At 41.7% G+C, this 26,468-nt stretch overlaps 2 protein-coding genes across 3 annotated transcripts; both read right to left on the reverse strand.

Annotated features, from left to right (window-relative positions):
* Positions 1-403: 403 nt before the first annotated feature.
* On the reverse strand, positions 404-14,271 carry ACTR8 (actin related protein 8). The gene is made up of 13 exons (XM_081848869.1): positions 14,003-14,271; positions 12,390-12,560; positions 11,305-11,415; positions 10,353-10,457; positions 7,902-8,075; positions 6,630-6,723; positions 5,758-5,890; positions 5,528-5,681; positions 5,227-5,322; positions 3,410-3,550; positions 1,389-1,653; positions 995-1,158; positions 404-644 (listed from the first exon to the last, which is right to left on the reverse strand). The coding sequence occupies exons 1-13, from the start codon at positions 14,138-14,140 to the stop codon at positions 501-503; spliced, it is 1,890 nt and encodes a 629-aa protein (XP_081704995.1). The 5' UTR covers positions 14,141-14,271; the 3' UTR covers positions 404-500.
* A 1,782-nt stretch (positions 14,272-16,053) lies between these two features.
* SELENOK (selenoprotein K) lies at positions 16,054-24,628 on the reverse strand. 2 transcript variants are annotated; one of them, XM_081851633.1, is made up of 5 exons: positions 24,502-24,628; positions 19,921-20,011; positions 19,081-19,161; positions 17,826-17,918; positions 16,054-16,360 (listed from the first exon to the last, which is right to left on the reverse strand). In XM_081851633.1, the coding sequence occupies exons 1-4, from the start codon at positions 24,578-24,580 to the stop codon at positions 17,831-17,833; spliced, it is 339 nt and encodes a 112-aa protein (XP_081707759.1). In that variant the 5' UTR covers positions 24,581-24,628; the 3' UTR covers positions 16,054-16,360; positions 17,826-17,830. The 2 variants fall into 2 exon arrangements, with proteins under 2 accessions (XP_081707759.1, XP_081707760.1); XM_081851634.1 differs by lacking the exon at positions 24,502-24,628 and adding an exon at positions 22,379-22,545.
* Positions 24,629-26,468: the final 1,840 nt, after the last annotated feature.

Consider the following 26,468-nt stretch of genomic DNA (forward strand, 5'->3'; position numbering starts at 1 on the left):
GCTTTGCTGTCACCTTTCCTCACTCATCCCATTTTAAAGTGGTGGAAGAGAAGTCAACAGAGGCAAGAAAGAAGTGAGCAAATGATGAGTAGGGGAAGAATTAAGTTCTGAGAGAAAATGCTGAAGAGGAATAGCTGTGGTCTGATCCTGGAGGAGGCAAGAAAGGAACTGAAAAGTGAGCTAAACAAATCATATGACTGCCTGTTCTGGACAGTAGATGGAGACAACCCCTAGCTGTATACCTCCCTCATACTAAATGAGAATTATTAATTTAGTCACAATATGAGCTAGACCAGGGCCATGTGCTTCATTGAGACCACTCCAAAGCATAAAACTAGAGAAAAGCTTTAAGAAAATCTTGAGTACAACTACAGTTTTCTTAAACAGCCCAGAAGAAAAATGATTCTTTTTATATTGATTTTATTAAAAACACAAATGTCAGGGCTATAAAGAGAAAAAGTAATACTCAGCATTTTATCCTATCTAAATATTGCACAAGATCACCAGACAAAAGCAGCTCTTTCACGTAACATACGGACACCAAATCGCTGCCATTCTCGTTGATATATCCAGAGCTCCTGTGTTGTATCCAGGCAGGCTAGAACAGCACCCCCTTTCCATGCTATCAAACGAGGATCCATGTCCTACGATTAATGCAAAGGAAAAGAATGAGCAAGGTAAATGGTGTAAACTAAACCCCACAAACCCACTTACATTTGCTTTAAGAATGTTACTGTTTTTAACAGGGGCTACTGTGAGACGTTGTGCTCAGTGCTTAAAATCTTTACAATCCCAAATCAGCACAAAAGATACCATTTACTTTTGTAGCAAAAGAAGAATCGCTTTGTTGCTGCTGTTCTTAATGAATTTTGGGCAGAAGGGGATGGCTTTTAGTTTATTAGTCACCCACCACTTCAGTCATGTGGCTCCTGACAGAAAAGAAAATATTTCCCAACCCTGACCTAAAAGTATCCCTAGATTCATACACAAGTACCTTTGGTCTTGTAATAACTTCTACGTTTTCAACAACTCTCCTGAAAGAAGGAGGCATTTTGTTGAGAATTCTGTGCTGAAGGAACTCTTGGGCTTTGTGGAACATCAGACCACCTCCTACAACCAGGATAGAACTGTACATTTTCTTTTTGGTATCGTCAGATGCTGAGAAATCAAAATCAAAATAAGTTTTATGTAAACTGTGAAGAATGAATTGAAACCATACAGAATTAGCCGTTAACATTAAAACAGATTGAACCAGGTAACTAAAGAATAAATGGATGAGAGCGAGAGTAGATATTTAGTTCCTGCAAACTTATGAATCCTCCTTGTACTAGAATCTATCTTGGCCCAAAGTATTACTGTTAATAAACAAGTATATATAGTTTTCTTACCACAGCAATCAATACTGTGCAAGATTGCTTTGTCAAGGCCTAACGCTTTCCCTTCAAACTGAGATACAGCAGTTTTCCTGGACATGTGAGCTGTAAGGGGTTCTTCAGACTCATTTCCACCCATAATGCAGTCACCGTGCGAAGTGCCGATCTCGACTTCTGGAGGATAGAGATTTTCAGCAACGCTTGCAGACTGGCCACGCAGATCCCCCTCAAATCCACTAGGCTTGGAAATCGACTTCCTGTCGGCTGTTGCTTTCGCAGACTTTAAAAAGCAAAACAGGGCAGGTTATCATTTGAAAAGATCCAATTTTGTTAGATGCAAAACACATCCCACTGCATCTGCCAAAATAGGTGTGAGGAGTGTTGCAGCTAAAAACAGTCCCACATATCACACCTGACACGAAGGGACTGGGCGGCGAGTAAAGCCACACTGCTACTTCTGGCCTTTCGCCATATTATTTTCATATTCTTTGGCACAAACACCATATGCTCCCTTACCCAAGTCTTCCATTTCCAATGGCTCAGCACATTCCATACACAGTATACCATCATAGCGACCTTTGTGGAAGCAACTGCATGTGCCACCCAAACTATAGCCACCTGTAGGATCAGAGTGGTAACTGAAGAAATACTACTGAAGTTTTGCTTTTATTATTTTGTAAAAAGCTTTTACATAACTAAGGTAATGACAATAAAATCAAGCATACCGGGTCATTCCATATCATGATCCATTTTTTTTAACCTTATGTCATCCAATTTTCTTAATATTTTGTACACTTGTTGAATAGTTTAAATCTAAAAGTTTAATTTTTTTATCACATCCTGTTTTTGAGTCATGATAGTTGGAAATTTTAAAAAATTGACAATTTTGGCCATGTCTGACTACACAAAAACTGTAAAAGCTCAGTCCAGAATTAAGATATTTCAAAACTAAAAAATACCAATCTCTTCAGAACATTGTGGGCTTTAATATGATATGTCACATGATGGGCTTACTTTACATTTCAAAGTTAGGTTACAAAATTTTAAATTTTAAAAAGCGATTCAAAAAATTAATTTGATTTAAAATTTCCAAAGAAATTGTATTATTAAATATTTCTAAGATCTACCTGCAAAATTTCATCTTGTGATCTCAATGGGATCACATTTTTAACTAAATTATTTTGTAGATACATGTCTGCCTTATTGGGTTGTACTTAGGATAAATGGGTCTTCCTGGAGTAAAACATAACAGAACAAACAAGACTTCAAACTAGAATATCAGTTACTTCAGGCATTGCTTTAGAAAGTTATTCAATTAAAATGTATCTGAAAATGTATCAGGCTTTTCTTTTAAAAATGTGTTCCCAAGCAGAGTGATAGCTTGCTGTTACAGGATGGAATGCTTTGAAAGGATTCTTGTTAGTACTTCTTGTTAGTATGTACACACACACACTATGCCTGCCTTCAGACATAACCCTAAAGCAAAGATTAACTTTATAAAAGTCTGTCAGCCTTGAGCTCACTTGCTCTCATCCAGAATGACTATGAAAACATCAGAAACTGCTACTTCTGTTTTAAATGAACTGCTGTTTTGCATGCTGTCCAAACCCAAAAATTAGTTAAATTAGTTAAATTTTAACTATGCTTAGCTGGAACAAGCCAGCTTTATAAACTGTGGTTTGAAGTTGGCTTCCTACAATTAACTATAGCTGAGATTAACCACCACTCATCCAGGTTCAAATGACAAAGCAAGCTGCTGTTGTTCTAAAATGAAAGCAAAAGCTTCTGAACTCCTCTTTGCAGCCATGCCAGAGGTCTAAATGAACCCATTATTATTATTATTATTATTATTATTATTATTATTATTATATTTTATTTTCTATACCACCCTTCAACCAATGATCACATGGCGGTTTACAACATTAGCATGAACCTTCTAGCTATTCTCCAAGAGGAAGGCTTTAATTAAGTATAATTAGATCTGTGCAGAAAAGTCTCCTAGGAAGAGAAAACAAGGAAAAAGACACACAACACACCTGCTCCTGCTTACTTTGTGTAGCTAAGAGATAATGTTCATCATGCGGATCCTCAGGATCACCTTGTGATCGTTGCTGCAAAGATGTCATTTTCTGCCCCACAATTCCAAAGGTTGCTGGATAAAATAATGCCATGGGAGCCTAATCATGAGAGATGGGGAAGAGCTTAAAATTATCTTTACCATTTCATCAATGCTTGCTTGCACTTGCTTTCTAACAGAGCAATCAGTTTCAGAAGCAGATAAAACATCTTGGGTGGTATCTAATGCACTTGTTCTGTTAGCAGAAGGATTTTTGCTTGCACAATGGAACTCTTCCCCCTCTCACACCCTGCCCAAATCTGCTCTGGAAGGCTAGAGGAACAACTAGAACAGATTTAGGGGGTGTGCAGGGGGGGGAGAGGAAGAAGTTATATTGTACAAACTTAAATCCTTCTGCTGATGTAACAAGCTACTTAGAGCTGCATAGGGTACAGCCCCGTGTTCCAAATGATATGATACCTGTCAGCAGCATGTGTAGATAGAAACATACCGTATTTTTCGCTCTATAGGACGCACTTTTTCCCCTCCAAAAATTGAGGGGAAATGTGTGTGCGTCCTATGGAGCAAATGCAGGCTCCTTAGCTTCAGCGATAGCAACGCTAAGCCTCCGAAGCGCAGAGGGAGCACTCCGTGTTCCAAAGGCTTCGTGTTACTTTCTCTGAAGCCTGGAGAGTGAGAGGCGTTGGTTCGCACTGACCACTCTCGCTCTCCAGGTTTCAGGGATAGCCGCGTGCAGCCCCTCCGGCAGGGAGAGGCTGCACGGGGCTATGGCTTCTTTAGCCCCGCAGCTTCTCCCGGGAGGGAGAGGTTGCGTGGAGCTAAAGAGGAAGTCAAAGCAGCCAGCGGGATCCATCCAAAGCAGCCAGTGGGATCATCTCCGGCAGGGAGAGGTTGCGCGCATCCTGTACGCTGCTCTTTGGGGCTGGGGGGGGTGTTTAAGATTATTTCTCTTGATTTCCCCCCCTAAAAATTGGGTGCGCTCTATGGTCCAGTGCGCCCTATGGAGCGAAAAATATGGTATATTAAGTTTATTTAATTCAACATTTAAGCATTTGAGCTAGTTACGCCACATCTGTATTTGCTGTGTATCTCCTGAATATCATAGCACTCAATGTGACTAGAAGAAGAGAAACATGCAGATTGAGCTGCTGAAAACTAATTAACACCCCACTATTTTTCATTGGGGCTGGGACGTGGGTGGCACTGTGGGTTAAACCACAGAGCCTAGGACTTGCCGATCAGAAGGTCAGTGGTTCGAATCCCTGCGACGGTCCCTACTGCTGCCAACCTAGCAGTTTGAAAGCACATCAAAGTGCAAGTAGATAAATAGGTACCACTCCGGCGGGAAAGTAAACAATGTTTCCGTGTGCTGCTCTGCTTCACCAGAAGCAGCTTAGTCATGCTGGCCACATAACCCGGAAGCTGTACGCCGGCTCCCTCGGCCAATAAAGCGAGGTGAGTGCCACAACACCAGAGTTGGTCACGACTGGACCTAATGATCAGGGGTCCCTTTACCTTTACCTTTATTTTTCATTGACTTCTGCACTTAAGTTCGCATCTACATCCCAGGGCATGTCTATCATAGGGCAGGATGCAACTAAGTTGTGTACACAGAATGTGGTCTGCATTTTTGCATTCTTCTACCCGTGTCCTGCTAAATCTACCCTGGAGGGTTAGGAGAACCAAAATAACAGGTTTGGGGAGCACAGAGGGGGGTGAGAGGAGGGAAAAGTCTCTTTCCACCTTATGTGCATGTATACCCCACCCAGTCTTTACCTGTAACTTTTCATCTCCCAAGCGCAACTGATACAGCAAAGCTGGAGAATCTGGGTGACGAACTTGAAACTCATGATCTTTTAGTCCAGATAAATCCTGATAAAAAAACATAGAAAAAGGTATTAATGCTTTAATGAACTTTCAAATCTTTCAAACTACACTAGTTTTCTCTTCATAACCTCTATTACCATTAATTATACAGCTAAAAATCTGTAATGTCACACTAGTTTGTGACCAAACATGGGCCTGGGAAACAGCAAATCAGAAGTGTGGAGCTCCTTATCTAGGTCTTTGAACTTACCTGGTCTAAATGGCAAAATGTTTCTTTTAAGTGCTGCAGGAGAAGGCAATCTGTCTTTTTAGCTAGTTGGCAGTCTCTGTAAGGGAACCCAGCTCGCTGCATAAGCCAATAAAAGCATCTTGACACATCAGAACCTCCATATGCAAGGCATAACCTAAAAAAAGCAGCAGCAGCCATTAGAAGACTTGCTTCTTTTCACCTGAATGTTACTGCCACTTTATAATAGTTACCTGGTGTTACGATGCGAAACACCGTCTTCGACACAGCAGACACTTGTCTTCTGATCCCCCACATCGACGACGCATGCACTACCTAAACCACTTCCAAAAGTAGCACAGACAGATTCCTGATGGACCACTATGCCTGAAAACAAAATGGCAGGAATACTGTTATATACACTGCTTTGCTACCCTATTCAGAAACATTATTCATATGTGCCCCACTACTGAACACTTCCCATAACATGCCCTCTTTTATATATATAAAACTCTGGGAAGTGTTTTAAACAAAAGAGAGGAAGAAATGTGTTTATTGCTACCCATGCGTTTCATAAATAGATCAACATGTCACCATGATAATATTTTCCAGCTTCCCTGTTTTAATATTTTTTAAAATCAGTGTTTCATGTCTCTGCATCTCCCAACCAACTTGAGTCTTTTAGACAGTGAGCTGAAAATTGCTATTTGGAGCAGGACTCATCTGCCCAATGCAGTTGTTGGTAGGAGACAGCTGGGAGTGACTGTAGCAGAGGCTCTGGATCTCAGTAGTGTTACATCCAGTTGGGGCCTGTCCTATAGTGGAAACTAGATGACAATACCTCTGTAAGATACATAAGTAGATTAGATGGTTTTGACTCAGCAAACACAACTTTGTATTGACCAAACACTGAAGTAATTTCTTTAAAATTTGGCCATAGAGTTGCACATTACTAATTTCATGATATATGTTGCCAAAGACTGAACTATTTATTCACCTGGATGAGACATGGGTGGCAGTTAAGAGCAAAAAAACATTCTGGAAGTTTCATGATTCCAACTTAGAAACAAAAGGTACCTTCAAAACCCTTGCACTAAGCAGCTGACCACAGATGTTGCTTTATTACCTGAGAATCCCATCTTCATTAGGATCATATTTACTATTTCTTTCACATGCTGCTTGTTATAGATGTCTGGTATTAGCAAAATACACCGGTAATACTGAAAGAGAAAAGAACAAACTAGGATTCATTTTCCGGTCTGTTGGTCTTCATACAGTGGAACGGGTTCATGCCATGAGCTATCTAAATAATTTCAATTATTGAAGGAAGAGAAAATATTGGTTAAGAGCTAGGGCCAATTACATCATTGAAATGTTTTAATCCAGGGCATGGGGAAATCTAACAGCTTGGCTGTGAGGTGCCAAATTTCCTCCTGGATGTTGAACCAATTCTTGTAATGCAGTAGGGCTAATTGCAGGATTTTCATACTCTCTGGAGAATGCCAGAGTCTACATTCTCCCTTGGACAACCCACAAGGGAGGCCACAAAGTGGTGAGGATGTGGCCTGCACACACAGGTACTAACTAGCACAAGACCTTCCATCTGCACAACAGGACATCCTCTCCCTCTCCTGAAGCCAACCACAACCATTTGCTATAAATCTTAATAGGGAGGGAACCAGAATTCCTCTGGCTTTTCTTTAGTTTTGATACTCAGGCTTATATTTTGCATTTTACAAGCAGGTTTAATTTGGGGTCATTTGTTCTTCTACTGTTATTATCTGATTTGTTAGCTTCCTTTGTGAAATCAGGCGGGGCAGAAGTCTTTTCAAAAATAAAGGAATTAATTATGAACAACTAGAGCTCACTTGGTAGGGAACTGCAAGGTGAACACCACAGTTATAAACTAAGCACCTCCTTAACAGGGCCTTCTTGGTGGTTGCTCCCCATTTGTGGAGTGCGCTCTCCTATGAGGTGTGTTGCTCTCTCTCATTAACTTTTAGGAGCAATTTAACAACATTCCTGTTTACCCAGGTACTTGATGGCTGAAAGACCTGTCCCTGAAAACCCTGAAATCAATTGTTTTGAGGGTGGGGAATTATTTTTAGGAGTTTTAAACTGTTTTCATTCTAATGTTTCAGTATTGATATGTTTGCCACCATGGGCTCCTTTAGAGAAAGGCCGGGATATTAATGAATTAATTAAACTCTTATTCTAAAGGTTTTTAAACAGAGTAGTGCATTAGATGATCCGATGGGAAGTATACATGGAAGAAGGTGCTACTAAGGAATGTAGGACCTAGACTGCCAAAGGCTTCAACAGTCAAATCTTTTTGCAGCAACAATGATGAAACGTTGACAGTCATTGTCATGAGCAAATGAAGTCTGCCATAGCTCACCTTCAAATCCTTCAGAGGTATTTCTAAATACTTCTGTATTGCATGTGACCATATAACTTCAAGATCAGCTAGGACTGCAGTAAGGGAACCACTTGGCCCTGAGTGAAGGTTCAACTGCCCTCGATGAAAAGGCCAATGAACATTGTAACAGTCCATAGGGTTAACATATAATGCCTGAAAAGAAGAATTGACTATATTTATCTCGTTCAAAGTTTAATTGTGAACACTTGGAATTTCTGTACATTTGCTAGTCAGTAACACTTCGACACAAAAAAGCACTCCAAAGCAAACTGAAACATACAACACTGTTCAGCCTTTAGTGGTAACAGAAAACTAGCATTTTTTTTTTAAAAAAAAGACAAAAACTTTTATTTATGCCATTTTAAGCTTTTAGACACACACCATACAATATCCACCACTTATCACTTTTCTAAGACTTCTCAGTCCATCTCTCGGTGGCATTCTAGGGAAATCTTGATCTGCTGCATATCCTGATATTCCACCCATTATCATCTCAAGTCTTCCTTTTTTGATCTTATCTGCTGCCTCATAATAAAGTCTGAGGTCTGGAAAGGCAAAGCCCCCCTCTTTCTCTTACATCTGTCAGATTTTTATATTTAATTCAGGGGTGTTTCCTCCTGCCAAATGAAGTTTGTCACATCTTTCTTCGACTGTTTGAAACAGTTTGGGCTATTTATCACCGGGCAATGTTTAAAATAAAGAGATCATCTTGGGCAAAACATTCATTGCGACTACGGATATTCTTCCTCACAAAGAATGGTTCATTCTAGTCCATTTTTCTAGACTTTTTAAAATTTCATTCCAGATTTTAACATTGTTATCCTGGAAAAGGTTTAAGTTCTTAGCGGATATCCATATCCCCAAATATTTAACCTCCCTGCCCCCCACCCGGGTGATAGTCTCAAGTTTATCTTTTGCATCCGAGTCTAGACTTTTTACTATCAATTTCCCTCCTTATTTATACAGAATCCTGCTAAGTTGCCAAATTTTGTTATAGTTTCTATTATCATTTGGACCTTACTATCAGATTTTCCAACGTCAACACAATGTTGTCTGCAAAGGCTTTCACTTTGTACGCTCCCTGACTGACCTTAATTCCTGTTGTTTCATCAATTTTTGTATTTCTCTAGTCAACACTTCTAACACTAGGCTAAATAACAGTGACAACATAGGGCATCCTTGCCTTGTCCCTTTTTTAATGCTGCATTTTTCTGTAACATTACCATTTATTATTAAGCTCGCCCATTACTCTGTATAAACTGCATTTTTCCCATTGGAAAATGCTGTTCTGAATGCCATATTCTCTGTAGAAAACTAGCAATTCTTTTTGCTGCTGTTCTTAAAATAAGACCATCATAAACACTGCATTTTGCCACACTGCCCTTGATGTCCTGTGTTCCAGAACCCATACTACAGCAGCAGTGAATGGAAAAAGCAGCTGCCTTGCATAGTCTTCAGTTCTATTTTCCCTGCATGAGTGGAGTGTCAACAGTTTTAGGTTGGCATGGCCGGTTTGGCCACACTGAAGGGGGCTGTAGAATGGAGAGCAACAGGTGCAGGGGGACTGAATTTTAGGGCTGCACAGGGGGCTGCTGAAATTTGAGAGCCCCAAGTCTGCCACTGGTGTCAATAGTAGAGGGGTGGCAGAGGAATCCTGACAGATGTTTTTCTTACCAGTTTAAAACACTAAAAATTCAATTGAAGACTGTTATAAAAACAGCTGGGACGCGGGTAGCGCTGTGGGTAAAACCTCAGCGCCTAGAACTTGCTGATCGTCAGGTTGGTGGTTCGAATCCCCGTGGCGGGCTGCACTCCCATTGCTCGGTCCCAGCGCCTGCCAACCTAGCAGTTCGAAAGCACCCCCGGGTGCAAGTAGATAAATAGGGACCGCTTACTAGCGGGAAGGTAAACGGTGTTTCCGTGTGCTGCGCTGGCTCGCCAGATGCAGCTTGTCACGCTGGCCACGTGACCCGGAAGTGTCTCCGGACAGCGCTGGCCCCCAGCCTCTTAAGTGAGATGGGCGCGCAACCCCAGAGTCGGACACGACTGGCCAGTACGGGCAGGGGTACCTTTACCTTTTTATAAAAACAGCTTAAAAGTTAATATTTGATAGGTTACATATGAAAACGTATTACTGTGTTTCCATCTGCATTCACTAATTTGGTTTCTTTCTCTCAGGCTTGTAAAGAGCCACTTGCTTTGTGAGCATTAGGAATATCCTCAAGGCAACCCAGCAGGGATTTCTGTGTGAACTGCAAGATGATTGCTTCTTCTTTTTCAAACTTCAGGAGATCCATGTGCCACAAACAACTAATGTAAAAACTGTGTTTTTCCCAAATACATTTTTTAAAAAATACTTATGGTTGCTGAACTGTATATGAGATACAGAAGGAGAATTACTTTTAATGAAATGAGGCAAGGTGTTCCTACCTCTTCTCCAATGACATATTCGGGATGATGGGAAGTGTTTGTCCATTTTGTTCCAGAGCTATGATCTAAAATAGCAGGTCTCATCTGCCTATTGTAAGATCGGGCCTGAAATGGAAATTTGAAACAAGGAATAGGGGGGGGGGGGAAATGGTCACACTTAAAATTAAACTATTTTTCAAAGTATCTTAAGAGCACAAACATGTGTAGTCATACGCTATATGAGTTGCTCAAATTTTATCATAATTTATATGCCTCTGTTGAACTGCTATCCCTCTATTGAACTATTATACGACAAAAAATAAATTTCCAGAGGGAACACGGGAGATTGCCTTAGACAAGCCCGCTAAGGCTAAGTTTTATCTAATCTGACTGGTGGTCAGCAACAAGGGCCTCGGTCTTTCACATCAGCTGCTTACCTGGTCTTGTTTAAATTTCAGATGCCACAGATTGGACTTGAGATCCTCTGAATGTCAAGCCCAGGGCTATGGTCCATTCCTGCCTTTGAACTACAGTGGTACCTCTGGTTACGTACTTAATTCATTCTGGAGGTCCGTTCTTAACCTGAAACTGTTCTTAACCTGAAGCACCACTTTAGCTAATGGGGCCTCCCGCTGCTGCCGTGCCACTGCCACGCGATTTCTGTTCTCATCCTGAAGCAAAGTTCTTAACCCGAGGTATTATTTCTGCGTTAGAGGAGTCTGTAACCTGAAGCGTATGTAACCCAAGATACCACTGTATTTTGAAGACTGGGGTAGTGTTCAAGTAAGGATTAGTCATAGTAGATCAAGTGAAATTAATGGACCTTAGTCATGATGATTGATTTCAATGAGCCTACTCTGACTAAAACATAGTTGAATACTATCCTAGATTTATTAGTGCTGCTACAAGGCTTTTCACTGCTTTTACACCCCTCAAAAAGCAATTTCTATCAATCAGTTTATAAATGAGATACCTGATCAGGTGACACTGGTATACGTCTGGCACCATTTGACATCTTTTTGGACCATATTGCTTGGTCAACCATTTTAAGACCATTCTGTCTTTGTTCAGTACTTTCAGGTTTCTAAATAAAAGCAAACAATAAGTAACTGTCCTCTAAACATAGAAGTGGGTCTTTTGACTTTCTTAATGAAATTATTTTCAAAATACTTTTGCAAATATTTTAAAACTCATGTAAAATATCAAGGCACAATACATTCAATAAAACCTAAAACACCCTAAAAATATAAAATAATCATTAAAATAGCTGTCTAACCAATAAAATGTAAGCAGCTGCATAAGCACGTTGACATTCTCTCCCTCTGCCCCAAAAAGAAAGCTCAGAATCAAGCATAGTCCTTTGCAAAACTGCTATGATTTTCTTTATATTGTCCATGGACTTTGCATTTTTAGAGACCACAAATGTTTGAGGAGCAGAGTAAGCTAATGCATTTCCCATTCAGATCCACAAAACAATACCTTTCCCACTCCTTGTTTAAAAAGTCATTTTTTAAAAATCTGCTGGCTCACTCATTTCGACAATATTTTCATTTTTCTTTACTTTTCCTTTGACTGTGATTTCATGATAGCCACCACTGTCAGAAGCAGGTGATTAATCAATGAAGCCAGAAAAACTATACTTGCTACACTACTCTGCAGAAAATGCCTGTGTAAATTAAAGAACTGCTGGTGACCTTTGAATAAAAATAGATACCTATATATATATAATATTACATTGTACATTCAATTTTTTTTGTGCCAAACTGATATCTACATAAAAGAGAGTCCTGTGTGATGTGGTCCTCAGTGCTTGGTGCAAAAATCTGTCCCTCTTAAATCTTGTGCCATTTATAGCAAGTTTAATGCCATAGCCTGCATTAATTCCCATATGTAGCTGCTATAGATGATGCAAGACAAACACATGTTATTACAGAGGCAAGCTGTTATCGTGCAACCCAAAGAAGTAAGGATGACTAGAAAAATTTAGCACACCAAAAAAACAATGTAGTTCAAATGAAACAGTTCAATTTAACATAATACTCAAATTCTAAGACTTACATTGAGTCCTTCCCTTAGAAGCCAACTGTCTTTGTATGTGGGTTGCCCTTGCTGCTTGTGCCTTCTTGCAATGACGTGAGGAATGCCAATAGGAAGTGTGTCTGTAGCTCTTCCAATCCTTAAAGTCATTGAGCCAGGATGTATCACAACAATGAAGTTGCTCTGTATTTGCTAAAAATAGTAAAATAGATAAACAAACAGGAACAGGAACCAGCAAAGCACAGTATTTGGTAGGTGCCCAAACATACAGTCTATGCCTCATTTTGAAAATCTGTATCTTTTTACACTTTGAGCTGCCATCAGCAAAATATAGCTATTAAGTTCTGTAACAGTGCTTTCCCCTCCCACAATGGACATTTACGTAAGCTTTTTTGCACATCTGGAATAGTGTTTTAGATGGACAATTGCTGTACAGTGGAACCTCAGGTTGCGAACGTGATCTGTGGGGGAGGCATGTTTGCGACCCGCAGCTCTGCGTCTGCGCCCACGCGGGTCGCAATTCCGTGCTTCTGTGCATGCGTGAGCATCGAAACACGGAAGTAACCCATTCCAGTACTTCCGGGTTCGATGCGGTGCGCAACCCAAAAACGCGGAACCTGAAGCGTCTGTAACCCGAGGTAGCACTGTATTTGAAAAACTGACAGAAAGGGTGCATGCCTTGAGTGGCACATCTGATGCAGACAATTTTATCAAAATATGTAATATGGAAATACTAATATCATTTAGACATTCAGAGAACCCAAGGCTTGAACTCATTGCAACATGTAATAATGCAAAGCATGTCAGCCTCGTGCAACCTGTTTTCTGATAGGAGGAACACAGTATGAATGCTCTATGTATTAAATGATATTCCAGATCTCATTTGCAAACGACAAAACGACAACAAGGCAACCAGTCAACATCAGTAGACAGCATCAATAGTGAGCACCATCCATTATAGGAGAAGGCACTATAATATTACTATTAGAAACTATTATGAACCTCTTTTCATAGGATGCTATAGGGGATATGTTCCTGCTGCGTGAAATTCATGTTAAATGCCCCTACACACTGACACAGCATTAGCTTGCCCTAGGGGAAGGTACTTCACTTCTATAGCATTTTCATTACCAGCTCAAGGTTTTTCACACATCCTTGCTAAGGTGGCAATACAGCTGGCATATAAGTGAAGTGCTTTGCAAATAAAATTAAAGATCAGTGAGTAAACTGCTGCTTGGAAATACTGTATCGGTGCAAATGAGATCTGCAAGATCATTTAATACATAGAGCATTCCTACTGTGTTCCGCCTATCAGAAAAGAGGATGCACGAGGCTGACATGCTTTGCGTTATTCCATCTTGCAATGAGTTCAAGTCATTAAAATAAAAGGCAAGTGCAAGTATCCCATGGTGGGGCACCTCTCTGAAGGGGCGCAGCTCAGGGAAAGCTTCACCACTCGACTCCACCGGCCCTATGAAATCGGGCCTAGGCTGTTCCGCGGGGATCTCGCTGGGCAGAGGCTATGGCGAGCGAGGACGGAGGCGCAGAAGCTTCCCGGGCCTCGCCGGCGCCAGAGCCGAGAGCGACCGCCCGAGGGCCACGGGAGGAGCCTCTCCGCCTAAGCCGGGGCTCACCTCCTGCAGGGACTCCGGCACGGCGGCAGGCACGATGGGCCTCTTGGCGCCGCGCTGCTCCTTCTCCTTGTCGCGCTCCTTGTCCTTCCCATTCTCCGCCGCCGCCGCCGCCGCTTCCCCTTTCTCCGCCTGGGTCATCCCCGACCCCGACCCGCTTCCTCCGCGGGTCGCTCGAGGGAGGCTCCGGGGAGGCGGAGGCCGCTTCTTCTCCGCCCCGAAAAGGCTGCGACGAGGAAGCCGGCGCCCAACCCCTTCCTCCGCCTCCAGCCACCCGGCGGCGGGTGTGGCGCAGAGACAAGGCCCAGGCGGAAGTGAGCGGCCGCCGCAAGACGGCCCTGAGAGTCGCGTTTTAGTGCTTCAGCTGAGCTTCCCGATATGTACTAACTTCTTCCCCTCCTGCCTTGCTGTGTTTGTTTTTTTTATAGGCGAGGCATGGGCGTAGCCAGTGGGGTGCATCGCCCCCCATCAAGTAAATAAATAAAAATACTTAATTGACCTATTGCATCGCAGATAAATCGATTCTGCCTCCCCCTCCCCAAATAAATAAATCCTGTCTAGGTCCCTGTGGCAAGGGGAATGGCAAAGGCACTCAGGGAGAGCAAGTGGGATTATCTCTTGGCCCTAGGCACCCAGAAAGCTGTCATACTTCACACCAGCCCCCAGGGCCGGTCCAAGATGTTTGGGTGCCTGAGGTGGACTCCAAAATGGTGCTGCTCATCCCGCCAGGGAAGGTTTATGTTAAGGATAAGGGGGCGGGTGGCGCTGTGGGTTACACCACAGTGCCTAGGATTTGCCGATCAGGTTGGTGGTTTGAATCCCCGCGATGGTGTCAGCTCCCATTGCTCGGTCCCTGCTCCTGCCAACCTAGCAGTTCGAAAGAACGTCAAAGTGCAAGTAGATAAATAGGTACCGCTCTGGCGGGAAGGTAAACGGCGTTTCCATGCGCTGCTCTGGTTCGCGAGAAGCGGCTTATGCTGGCCACATGTACGCCAGCTCCCTTGGCCAATAAAGCGAGGTGAGCGGCACAACCCCAGAGTTGGTCACGACTAGACCTAATGGTCAGGGGTCCCTTTACCTTTACTTAAGGGGGCAGGGGAGAAAGAGCGACATTGGCATCTGCCACCCTGTGGATCCTGCTGCCTGAAGCAGTCACCTCATGGGTTGGCCAGCTCTGGCAGCGACCAATCTACCGTAGTACCTACGGTTGCAAACAGGATCTGTTCTGGAGCTCCGGTCGCATCCCGAGGAATTCGCAACCGGAGGTGCCGCTTTTGCGCATGGTACGGTTTAGTGCTTCTGCACATGCACGCATGTAGAGTGCTGCGCATGGTGTGTAGAGTGCTTCTGCGCATACACGCAGGACAAAACCCAGAAAAATACTTCCGGGTTTGCCACGTATCCCGAAGGATACATAACCAGAGGTGAACGCAAGTAGAGGTAACACTGTAGTTCAGTATCGGCTACAACAGCTTTCTCCACCCAACCTCTGGCACCCCCCATATGCTCTGAACTACTATGGCACTGCTGGTTGGGGCTGGTGGGAGTGGGATTCAAAAGAAAGGACACTAGGCTGGGAAAATGCTAGCAACTTCCCCAGACAGGAATCTAGTCCAGCCCCTCCTGGAGATGCCAGGGATTGAATATGGTATAACAAATGTGCTCTACTGCTAAGCTATGGACTTCCACAAGTGATATTCTATGGCACTGGAAATTACTTGAAGATTAACTATATATCATATGAAAGAATAAAAATTTAAATCAATTCTTAAATTCCACCATAAGCTCTATAAATTTCAGTTAAAGACAGTAGCGATGGAGCAAATCACAACTAGTTTAGGGGCTGCACAATCCAGCGAGGATGAGTTATTGCCATTCATAAGTAGTGGTTTCACAGGAAATGCTGTTTTTAGATATGCGTGGGGTGTGAATCTGATTCTACCCTTTTCCTCAATTCATGTATTCTGAAGTCAACCTTTAAAAAAAGTTTTGTCATAGGCATGATTTGTGAACCTTTAGAACAGTTTTTTAAAAAGAAAATTATTCCAAGCCAGTCTTTTGCAAAGCTATATTTATTTCTTATAACTTTACAGCTACAACAAAATTTTCACAAACTATACAAAAAGGCTTAAAACAGACATTAAACAGGTGCATTTAATTTAATAGAACTGCATTTCAGTTACACTGGATCCTGGAAGTCGGAATTCCCAGCACAACTTCATTGTTCTGCTAATCCACAGAGCAGTGAATCATTTAGACACACACACACAACACTCAGACCCATTTGGTCCATCTGCCAGCAGGTCATTTCAGTGTTGCAAATGTATGTCCAGTTGTCTGCCTCTCAAAAGAGGCATTTACCTAAGAAGAAGAAAATACTGATTAGTTTTCTGGCTATGTTGCGATTGCATACATTCCATACATTACAAACAATGAAATTTGCACCAGGAGCTTATGAGGTCATCACATTTGTTTTTCTTCAGGCGGCAACCTCCACCAAACCTGACAAAACTGCTTTTGAACCCAAAAAAATGTTGAACATGGTTTGTCATGTAGTATGGGGCAGTCAAAGAAAAGAAAAGAAATCTAAAATTGCATTAGATTTACTTGAGTCTTAAGTAGCTTTTAAAATCCTGGCTATTAAACATTTACAGTAAGATATCAATACAAGTATATTTCTTTTAAGTAAACATTATTTAACACAAAGCATAAAACATAATCATCCTCAATATACAAAGAATTTCTGTACAGTATAAGGATGGATTCTAATGACCGATTCTAATTGCAGAGATTTTTTACTGAAGTAGCTGGCTCTCTACAAATAAGTTTCTGCTGGAGCTGGACCAAAAATTGACATGTGCTGAAGTTCAGTGTGGAAGCTGTGACCATGGAAATCCAAAGTAAGTGATGTTTAACGTGCTAAAAAAGAACAATAACAGCCAGGAGAGTTTGTCATTGTCCTGGTAATGTGCTTCAGCATATTCTTAGGATGCAGAAAGGTCACTCATTATCAGAGTGCTGTTCCTTATGTAACAAAAAAACAAAACAAAACAAAAACAACAAAACCAAAAAACCAAAAAAAGGTACCACCCACACTTCTAGGTTTGCAGAAGTGCAAAAAACTTAGATTTTTTTTATAAATTAGAAAATAGCCCAATGAGGGCTGAACATAGTTGCCACAGATCAAATGATGTCTATGGGGGAAATAAATGAAAAGCCAAGGGGGAACAGAAGGCGGAGAAGAGAGCATAGCTACCAAGAAGCCTGATCAGGAGCACTTCGCAATGCAACATTTTGTTGCAGGTCCCACTTGTATAGTACTGCTGCTCAGTTTATATCCCCTTGATACATTATGCAGCTCCTTATCTCTCAACCTCTCTTACTGAAATCCACTAAGTATTCAAAATATTAGAAAACTATAGGTCTGGACACAGTGCAAATCTAACAACACTACTCTGAAGTAAGTTCTATTTAATTCAATGGGGCTTGCTTCCAGGTAATTGGTATTAAAATTACATCCCAAACCAAGTACAGTACTAAAAAAAGGGGAACACTGGTTTTTCCCTTTGCAGATCTTTGCCTAATGTCAAAGCATGTAGAGCAGACACCTTTCCTTTCTGAATAGTGGGCAGGAGGAGGAACAGGGCAAAATCTAAAGCTCACCCATCTGCCCTATATGCACTTAAAACTATAAAATTATTTAGTTTTGCAGCCACCAATTACTAGATTTTTCCTCTGATTTTGCAAAAGAAAAAATCGTGTTCCTAAGCCAAACTAAAGTTCATTTTTTAATTCAGAATCCAAAAAACGACAGCTCATAGCTTACCTTCCTCATCCACCTCCAGCCATGGGTGGAGGACTTGGACCTCCTCCAAAGTGGTTTATTCGACCCATTCTACGACGAGGAATCCCTGGAGGCCTAAAACAAACAAAAGCAAAATGTGAAGAGAAAACACCTGGCAAGAAATCCCATCAGAGAAGCACCTTCAGATGTAGCAGATTATGGGTTTCTAAGATTGGTAAAATAAGTTTTCCTTTCTTAGGCTCCCCAAAATGCAAGATTCCTTATCAACAGATGAGATACCTTTATACCAGAGCTTTCAAAACTTTTCATGTTGGTGACACACTTTTTAGACATGCATCATTTCATGAGACAGTAATTCAGTTTTACTAGCAAACCAGAGGTTAAACCAGTCCTTTTTTTTTCTTTAAAAATGTTTAGGGGTACTCTCATTTTGACTCAATAAAATCACCATTTTATAGTTCAAATCGGGAAAAATAAATACATAAATGGACAAAAGTACGAAGATTCACAAAATGTTTAGGGGTATGTGTACCCCTTCGTCTCCCTAGAAAAAAATGCACTGGGTTAAACTAACCCCTTTCCAGCCCTTGGACGACAGCAGGGAGCATTCACATGACACACCTACACATGGCAACCGACACACTAACGTGTTGTGACACACAGTTTTCAAAGCTTTGCTTTATACCTTTATAATGTGAGGCATCTTTACAAGGATGGCCAGCTAAGCTTGAAGTAAATGCAGCATCTCTCATTCTGAACTAAATTTGGAAGATTTTAATAACTGAAGTTAGGGTGGGGCTCACATATGGTCTCTACATGTAGTTTTGCATCCAGTTGGGCTATGCACAGACCTTCAGCATAGAGCAAGGCCTGACACAAGTGGGCCTCACATCATATGATCCTCTGTGATGATGGCTATCTGGTGACAGCTTACTTGTAAATGGATTTTCAGGCTCAAACTCACAATAGGGATTCTACTTGAGCTCCCTCACCTTGCTCCTGTTCTTCACCATGTGCAAGATCTAAATACTGGGGATGTGTGTGAATCAGGCCTAAATATCTTATGTTTCCATATAATCTGTCACATATTGTTTGCTCATAAATGTTTCTTTCAGTAAAACACACACATAACAACCTGACTTTTTAATAAGATAGTAGTATTTTGTGTACCATCTAAATCGACTGCCTGTTTGGTTTGGCTGATGGCATATGGGAATCCAAAAACATTGGAAGTGCAGCAAGTTTCCCACCCTAAATTAAAATGAAAAAGCAGTACCCCCTTCCATCATCGTATCTTGAAGAGGAGGTAGATGTGTAGCCTCTCCTTGTCAAGTCTGGGTGAATAATGCTCTGGAAACTGAAATGACAAAAGATTCCCATTAATCCAGTGCCACAAATAACAGGGTTAAGCAGCAGGGTTAAGCAGTTCAGTAGTAATATTAAGTTTAAATGAACAGCAAAATTGCCTTTCTACAATTTTTTTTTTCTATCTTTACTTCTGAAGAGAATATATCTCTCTCTGAAGAGATATATATATCTTCTGAAGAGAATATCTATCTATCTATCTATCTATCTATCTATCTATCTATCTCCCGGTCCAACATTTGTCAATTGAATGGAAGACTGAAAAAATCTAAACTTGAGTCAGGACTTATTTTAAATAGCCTTTATGAGACATCAAAATATTATCAGGGTGTCCCCAAAAGCCTAGAATGCTGGTTTCCTTTTTTCAGATGTCACAAGCATCTCATGTTATTAAGTTTCCTGTGCATTGAACAATTTAATTTTAATCAATCATTTCTTTTTCTTTCTTGCTTTGTGGAGTATTGTCATCTCACGACTCTCTTTTACTGAAGAAAAGCTTTGCTTGGTGTTCAATTGACTGTTAATTGCATCCTATAATCTATCTATCTATCTATCTATCTATCTATCTATCTATCTATCTATCTATCTGCCTGCCTGCCTGCCTGCCTGCCTGCCTGCCTGCCTGCCTACCTACCTACCTACCTACCTACCTACCTACCTACCTACCTATCGACACTGCCATAAGACTAGTCCCAGATGGTTCTGAAGTTGCACAATTTAAGATTTAGATTAAGAGAACAATTCTACTTACAACATAACTACGAAGTCTGCTATTCCCCAAAAGAAGTCAGTTATAAATGACAAGCTCCATGGAGCCCGACTCCGGCTATCCAACACTTGACCTGTAATTAATAATAATAATAATAAATATTATCTCAAAATAACAATGTACACATCATTATGAAGAAGAAAGCAGTATTATTCACAAAAAATGGTATTTTAGAAGTTAAAACACAAATCAGTATTATTTCCCTTTAATCATGTAGCATGGGGACTTACTGTTTGAAAAATATAAAGCCTGGGAAGCTGGCCAAGGAATGTACTTTACCAGTTGTTATATGCTTCCCTAACATAATTTACTACAGGAGTGGAGAATCTGTGGTCCTCCAGATGTTGCTATACTGTGACTCCCATAATCTCTAATGACTATTCAGGGGTTGCTGACAGTTAAGAGACCAACAAAACTTGGAGAATTTCCCACCCCTGGTTTACTGGAAGTAACATTTCACTTGACATAAAAATAGTCACTTAAAATAGTTGTAACTGGAGATATGGGCCCAACTGCAAATTTCTGTTTGTTCAAATCTAAGTTTACTCGTCCATTCTGCAACACACATTAATGTGTAACAAATCAAGTGGAAACATCTCCCCCCCCCACCTAACAATGCTAGTTTCTTGCATCATAGTTGCTATGTTTCCAATGTTCAACCCATCTGGAGCAACAACCATCAGTACAGTACTATACTAGCAAATCCTTCCACCTAAAAGCTCTCTTATAGCTTAGTCCTATATATTTAAGAAGTTATGTACGGGTCAGAAAATCTTACTCCTAAAAATGAACACAGCATAGCAGCCCTAGCTTCTGTACTCCTGCACATTTTTGTTACTACAAACTACGGACAAGATACACTAGTTCTCCAGCCGAAACTGCAATCAATGCTTAATTTTTTAAATTCTTCTAGTGCTAAACCCAGTCTTGTACTTAGCAACAGGTGACCAGGAATTTCAAGCAACCCAGTAAGAAAGCTGGTGAAGGAGGGACAGATTGCTCCATCATTCCACCGTCAGCATACTTGGATAGCACAGAAAAAGAAAAATACCTTCCTTCACAACCAGAGTGAAAACTCAGTAAACCACGGTGGGAAAATATGATCCCACCTCTCCACCAGCAGTTCCCTTGATAGAAATGTTTTGTTTGTTTTTAATCAGACTGCTAAAAGACTATAAGCTTACATTTCAGTGCTGTCTGTGAAAGAGGGAAAATGCAAACTAGCAAGAACTACTGCAGGCTTATTAACACCCTAATAATAAAAAAGGTATTTTAATCATTAGGCTTTTTATCATTGTTATTAGATTTCTCCCATTCCCCAAAAGCACTAATCAAACCACAATTACCTGCTAGTGTCAGCACTGAGAACGCAAATCAATGACCATTTAAGTCAAGTATATTATTCTTTAAGAACGTATAGAGTTGAGTTCTAATTTGCTGAGCAATAGTCAAGGTTCAGAGAACCAACACACATTAGGTAGATCAATTGAATAGTTACTCTGAAATGCTATTTGTACAGCTTAATCCTATGCTTACTTCAACAGAGTTCAACAGAGTTTAAGATTATCACCTACTGCTAACATGAAGCAGAGGAGCCAAAAGTAATTCCACCCCAAATTTGTAAATTAAGGCATATAAACAATTTCTTTCTTCTGGGGCGACAGTCCAAATTAGGAGGCAGAAGAATGGTTTGAGATGGCAAACCAAGCAATTAAAAATATGAATCGAAATCTAGTTAAAACTGCATTGGCCGTGAGCCAGAATTTATCAGAAGAGGTATGTACTGGGTTGACACCTGCAATGATAATCATATTCCTGTTTCTAACCTTATAGGTGATTTACAGACCAAGGCAGTTCTTTGTGCATCTGAATAATGACTTCGAGGTGCCCACAAGGCGATTTAATTATCCCGCTTTTGAAAAAGAAAACAGGCTTTTAATCCGCACGAAGCCATTCGCCCGGGTTCTTTCGGAGTTACCCTTTGAAAAACAACCTCAAGCCCTGTCATACGAACATGACAACCCTTTCAGTGCATCTTTTCACAGACAGGAACAGCAGGAATTATGTAAGTTTATTCAGCAACTATGAAAACACTACTGGCAGCCTTCCGGATCTACCAGGTTGCAGAAAGCGTGATCTTGCGTAGGGGCCTCGATCTACACCACCTCCACTACTTCCAATACAATAGGAGCAGAAAAAGAGAGGATCAGGCATAAATTTTCCTCTGCCCCATGGGCGTAGCCGGGGGGGGGGCAGCTGCCTCCCTAAATCAAGAAAATAAAAATACTTAACTAACCAATTGCGCTGCAGATAACTCTGTTCTACCCTCCCCAACATAAAGGCTGCCGCCCTAAAATAAATCATGGCTATCCCCATGCTCTGCCCCACTCCCACCCCATAATAAAGGTTCCCTCCCCACCGCGGAATCTCTGCCCCTCACCGTTCGAAATATAAACCATGGCTTCGCCCCACCGTCCCGGATCCGAACGCTCAGAGGTCTCTCTCTCTCTCTCTCTCTCCTGCTCCAGCCCCGCCCCTCCTCTGCCACCCAGGAAGTCGGAGCTGGGAAGACGCCATAGGCCGAGCGATCACGGGATGGGCCGTTGCGTCACCACTTTGCCTCCCTTAAGCAGCCGCAGCTGCCGCAGCCGCTCCTTCCGCCCTTGGCCTGCCAGTTCGGCGGCTCTGGCAGCATACTCGCCTCATTTAGACCACAGAGATAGGAAAATGGTAGAGCAGCGCGCCCTGCGCTCCTCGGTGGGCGGGAAACAGAAATAAAGAGAAACTCGGCGGCTTTGATATGCCATAGTACACGACTGGAGATTGATGGGGTGTGTTTGTGTGCCAGATTCAATATGAGAAGCTGAGCAGTGTGTGGGGAGTTCATAGAAGTCTGGTCAAAATGGCACCTAAGGACTGCAAACTGGGTAGCCTGCACATGAGAAGCTGGAACCAGAAAAAAACAAGCTTCCAGGTGTTAAGGGGTTACACTGGAGCATTCTTGGTGCATTGTCTTTATGGTTCTGTAAGCTAGAAAGAACTAATAAGCATAACCATGGAGGAAAAGGCAAGAGCGAAAGGATGAAAAGTGTAGAAGTCTAAGCAAAAGCAATTATATGATTTCATGCCAATAGAGGAGATCATTTGTGTTGGATAGGTTGGCCCCCCAAGAAGAATACAGGCCCAGGGAAACTAAAATCCAAGGTTCAAGACTGGTTACATTATTATCAGATAAATGAGACTTTTAAGCAGGACAGGAAACTAGGATTTCAGAAGGAGAGGTCAAAATTGGAAACAGAATTGTTAGAGACCAATACTAAGAATCTGTCTAAAATGTATAACTTGTTGCTGAAATGGAATACACAGGATGAAACGGTTAAATCAGCTATGATCAAATGGGCACAAGACTTAGGTCATGATATTATGTTTGCTGACTGGGAACAGTTATGGACCACAGGCCTTAAATTTACGGCATGTAGTGCCTTGAAAGAAAACATAATGAAAATGATCTATAGGTGGTACATGACCCCAGTCAAGCTTGCAAAGATATACCATTTGCCCAATAATAAATGCTGGAAATGTAACGAATGTGAAGGAACTTTCTACCATCTTTGGTGGACCTGCCCAAAGATTAAGGCCTACTGGGAAATGATCTATAATGAAATTAAGAAAATCCTTAAGTGGACATTTGCAAAGAAACCGGAGGCTTTTCTCTTGGGCATGGTCGGCCAATTGGTACCAATGAAAGATAGGACATTCTTTATGTACGCAACTACAGCAGCAAGAATCCTTTTGGCAAAGTATTGGAAGATGCAAGAATTACCTACTCTGGAAGAATGGCAGACGAAGGTGACTGAATTTATGGGACTGGCAGAGATGACCGGCAGAATCCGTGATCAGAGGAGAGAGACAGTGGAAGAGGACTGGGAAAAATTCAAAATATATTTTAAGAACTGCTGTAAAATTTCAGACTGACAAAATGTCAAGGGGTAAGAAACAGAGAATTACAGCTGTAAATGTTTAAGTTAAGAAAACCTGAGGGAAGTTAAATATAAAAATGGAATGAAGGATTACTAAAAAATTGGAAACAAGGGTGCAGTGAAGGGGAGGTATGGGGAAGTCATGTGTTGTTTGTGTATGTTTTTTTTGGTGTTTTAGTTTATGAAAATTAATAAAAATTATTTAAAAAAAAAAAAAGAATACAGGCCCAGGGTGTGTGTTGAGCCCGGGGAACTCCCCGCTACAGTGTGCAACAATTGTGCCTCCCCACTCTGGCTTGGAGCGGCTAGGAGCCTGCCTACACACTCCCTGGACCACTCCTCTGCTGCTCTGGGTGGCTGGGTGTGGCATGCAGGCTCCTCTGCAAGGGCGCAAGGGACACAGGAATGCCAATATTTGTCCTTGCCAAAGAGCGCAAGGGACAGGGGGCACTTATACAGCTCCCTGCCAAGGGCGCAATGGAGTTTAAATACACCTCTGGTGGCAATATCCCTTCCACATAATTTCTGAAATACCTCCTACTCTTCTTTTTCTCTCAGATCAGCGCCAATATCTGTAGCTCACCGTTTGAAACATAGGGCATTGTTGTGTTTGCCTCCCAGGTGTTCTTTTCTCTTGCCTTTCTCCTTCTCCCCAACCTCATAGGACCTCTTCCTTAGCACAGAAGAAAGCTCCAGATGAAGAGGGATTACTGGCTGAGCGCAGATAATAGACTGCCTCACAACTGTTGCCATGCCAACGGCATGTAATAATACGTTGAAGCTTAAGCTGTGTACTTCCAGCCGGATCCTCTGGGACCTCCAAATAAGTGTGTCTAAAACTGCTGTCTTGTAGGTACATATAATAGTGAGTCAGACACCATTGGTCCATCTCTCTCAGTATTGTCCACACTGACCGGCAGTGGAGATCCAGGAAGGCAGGGTTCTTTCTCTGCCCTACCTGGAGATGGAATCCAGGATGTTCCGTGGGCAATTAAAAAGCGCCATTTGCCACAGTACTTGTTCATCACTCGGGGGTCTTTGTACTCAGTGGCCTGAACACCAGGAGCAGATCTGCAAGCCTAATACTATGCTGATTCAGACATGTCCTAATATAGAATCATAGAATGGTAGAGTAGGAAGGGACCCTGAGAGACATCTAGTCTAACCCCTTCTAATGCAGGAATCTCATGTAGATCATACATGACAGATGGCCATCCAACCTCTACTTAAAATTCTCCAGGGAAGGAGAATCTCTCATGGGAGTCTGTTCCACTGTCAAACAGCTCTTACTGTCAGAAAGTTATTCCTGATGTTTAATTGAAACCTCCTTTCTTGTAACTTTAATCCCTTGGTTTAAGTCCTAGCCTCCAGAGCAGGAGAAAACAAGCTTACTCCATCTTCCATGTGACAGCCCTTTTGATATTTGAAAATGGCTCTCATACATTCTCTCAGTCTTCTCTTTTCCAGGCTAAACATACTCAACTCCCTCATCTGTTCCTCATAAGGCTTGGTTTCCAGACCCTTGATCATCTTGGTCCCCCTTCTCTGTATACGTCCCAGCATGTCAGTATCCTTAAATTGCCTAGAACTGGACATAGTACTCTAGGTGTGGTTTGACCAAGGCAGGCTAGAGTGGGAATATTACTTCCCTTGATTGGGACACTATACTTCGGTTGTTTTCAAAGAGTTGCCTCTCTGTAGTGCAGATGGGGACCTTCAGGCCTGCAGGTCATATGTGGCCTCTAGTGGATGCTTTGGATCCAGCTTGTTCCTTGTTCCTGCTCCCCATGCAGCATTTAAGCTTAGGAAAAAGGATATTCGTGTCGATAGAAGTTTATTTCTAAGCGTAATTGCTGCTTAAGCTGAGTGGTGGTGGTTTGCAGCCCACAAAGATGAGGGTTAGAGTATAGGCTCTGTCTACAAATGCATTGTGAATCTATCTAAAAGGTGCACCTAATTCTACATCTCATTAAGAAGAAAACCACCCACAATTTCATCTGTTATCTGTTGCTGATCATTTTAACAGCAGATTGATCTGCTGCAAAAGCATAACTTTCCATTCCTACTTTCGTGGCCCTAAGCCCCAAAAACTAAAAAGAAGGTAGAGTGCTGTTGTGCTCAAGTCTAGCTTGAAGGCTTCCCATAGGCATCTGGTTGACCTCTGTGAGAACACGATGCAGGCCTAGATGGGTCAATGGCTTGATCGAGCAAGCTCATCTTCTTATTTCTCCAGTATACAGGGACTGGAGAACAGAAGATACGACTGCTGATAAATTGATATTTATAGGGCCTTTTGAAATCATTGCAGTAGATACTGCTTTCTATTCCCAGCTAGTGAGATAGTGGGATGTGGCCATCTGTATAGTCTTGCTCCCTCTCATTGTTTTCCACCAGCGACTTAGAACAACTTTATTCTTTTGAACTTCAGTTAATTGTTTCTCTCACGCCCTATGGGCTTTTACTGTTTGCATTTGATTTGATTCCTAATTTGCATTTGATTTGTGTTTGTTCTTGATTGTTGCTTTTTAACATTTAACTGCTGTTGAGTCT

Source organism: Podarcis erhardii (assembly GCF_964252035.2).
Source record: "Podarcis erhardii genome assembly, chromosome: 2".
Classification (NCBI taxonomy): domain Eukaryota; kingdom Metazoa; phylum Chordata; class Lepidosauria; order Squamata; family Lacertidae; genus Podarcis; species Podarcis erhardii.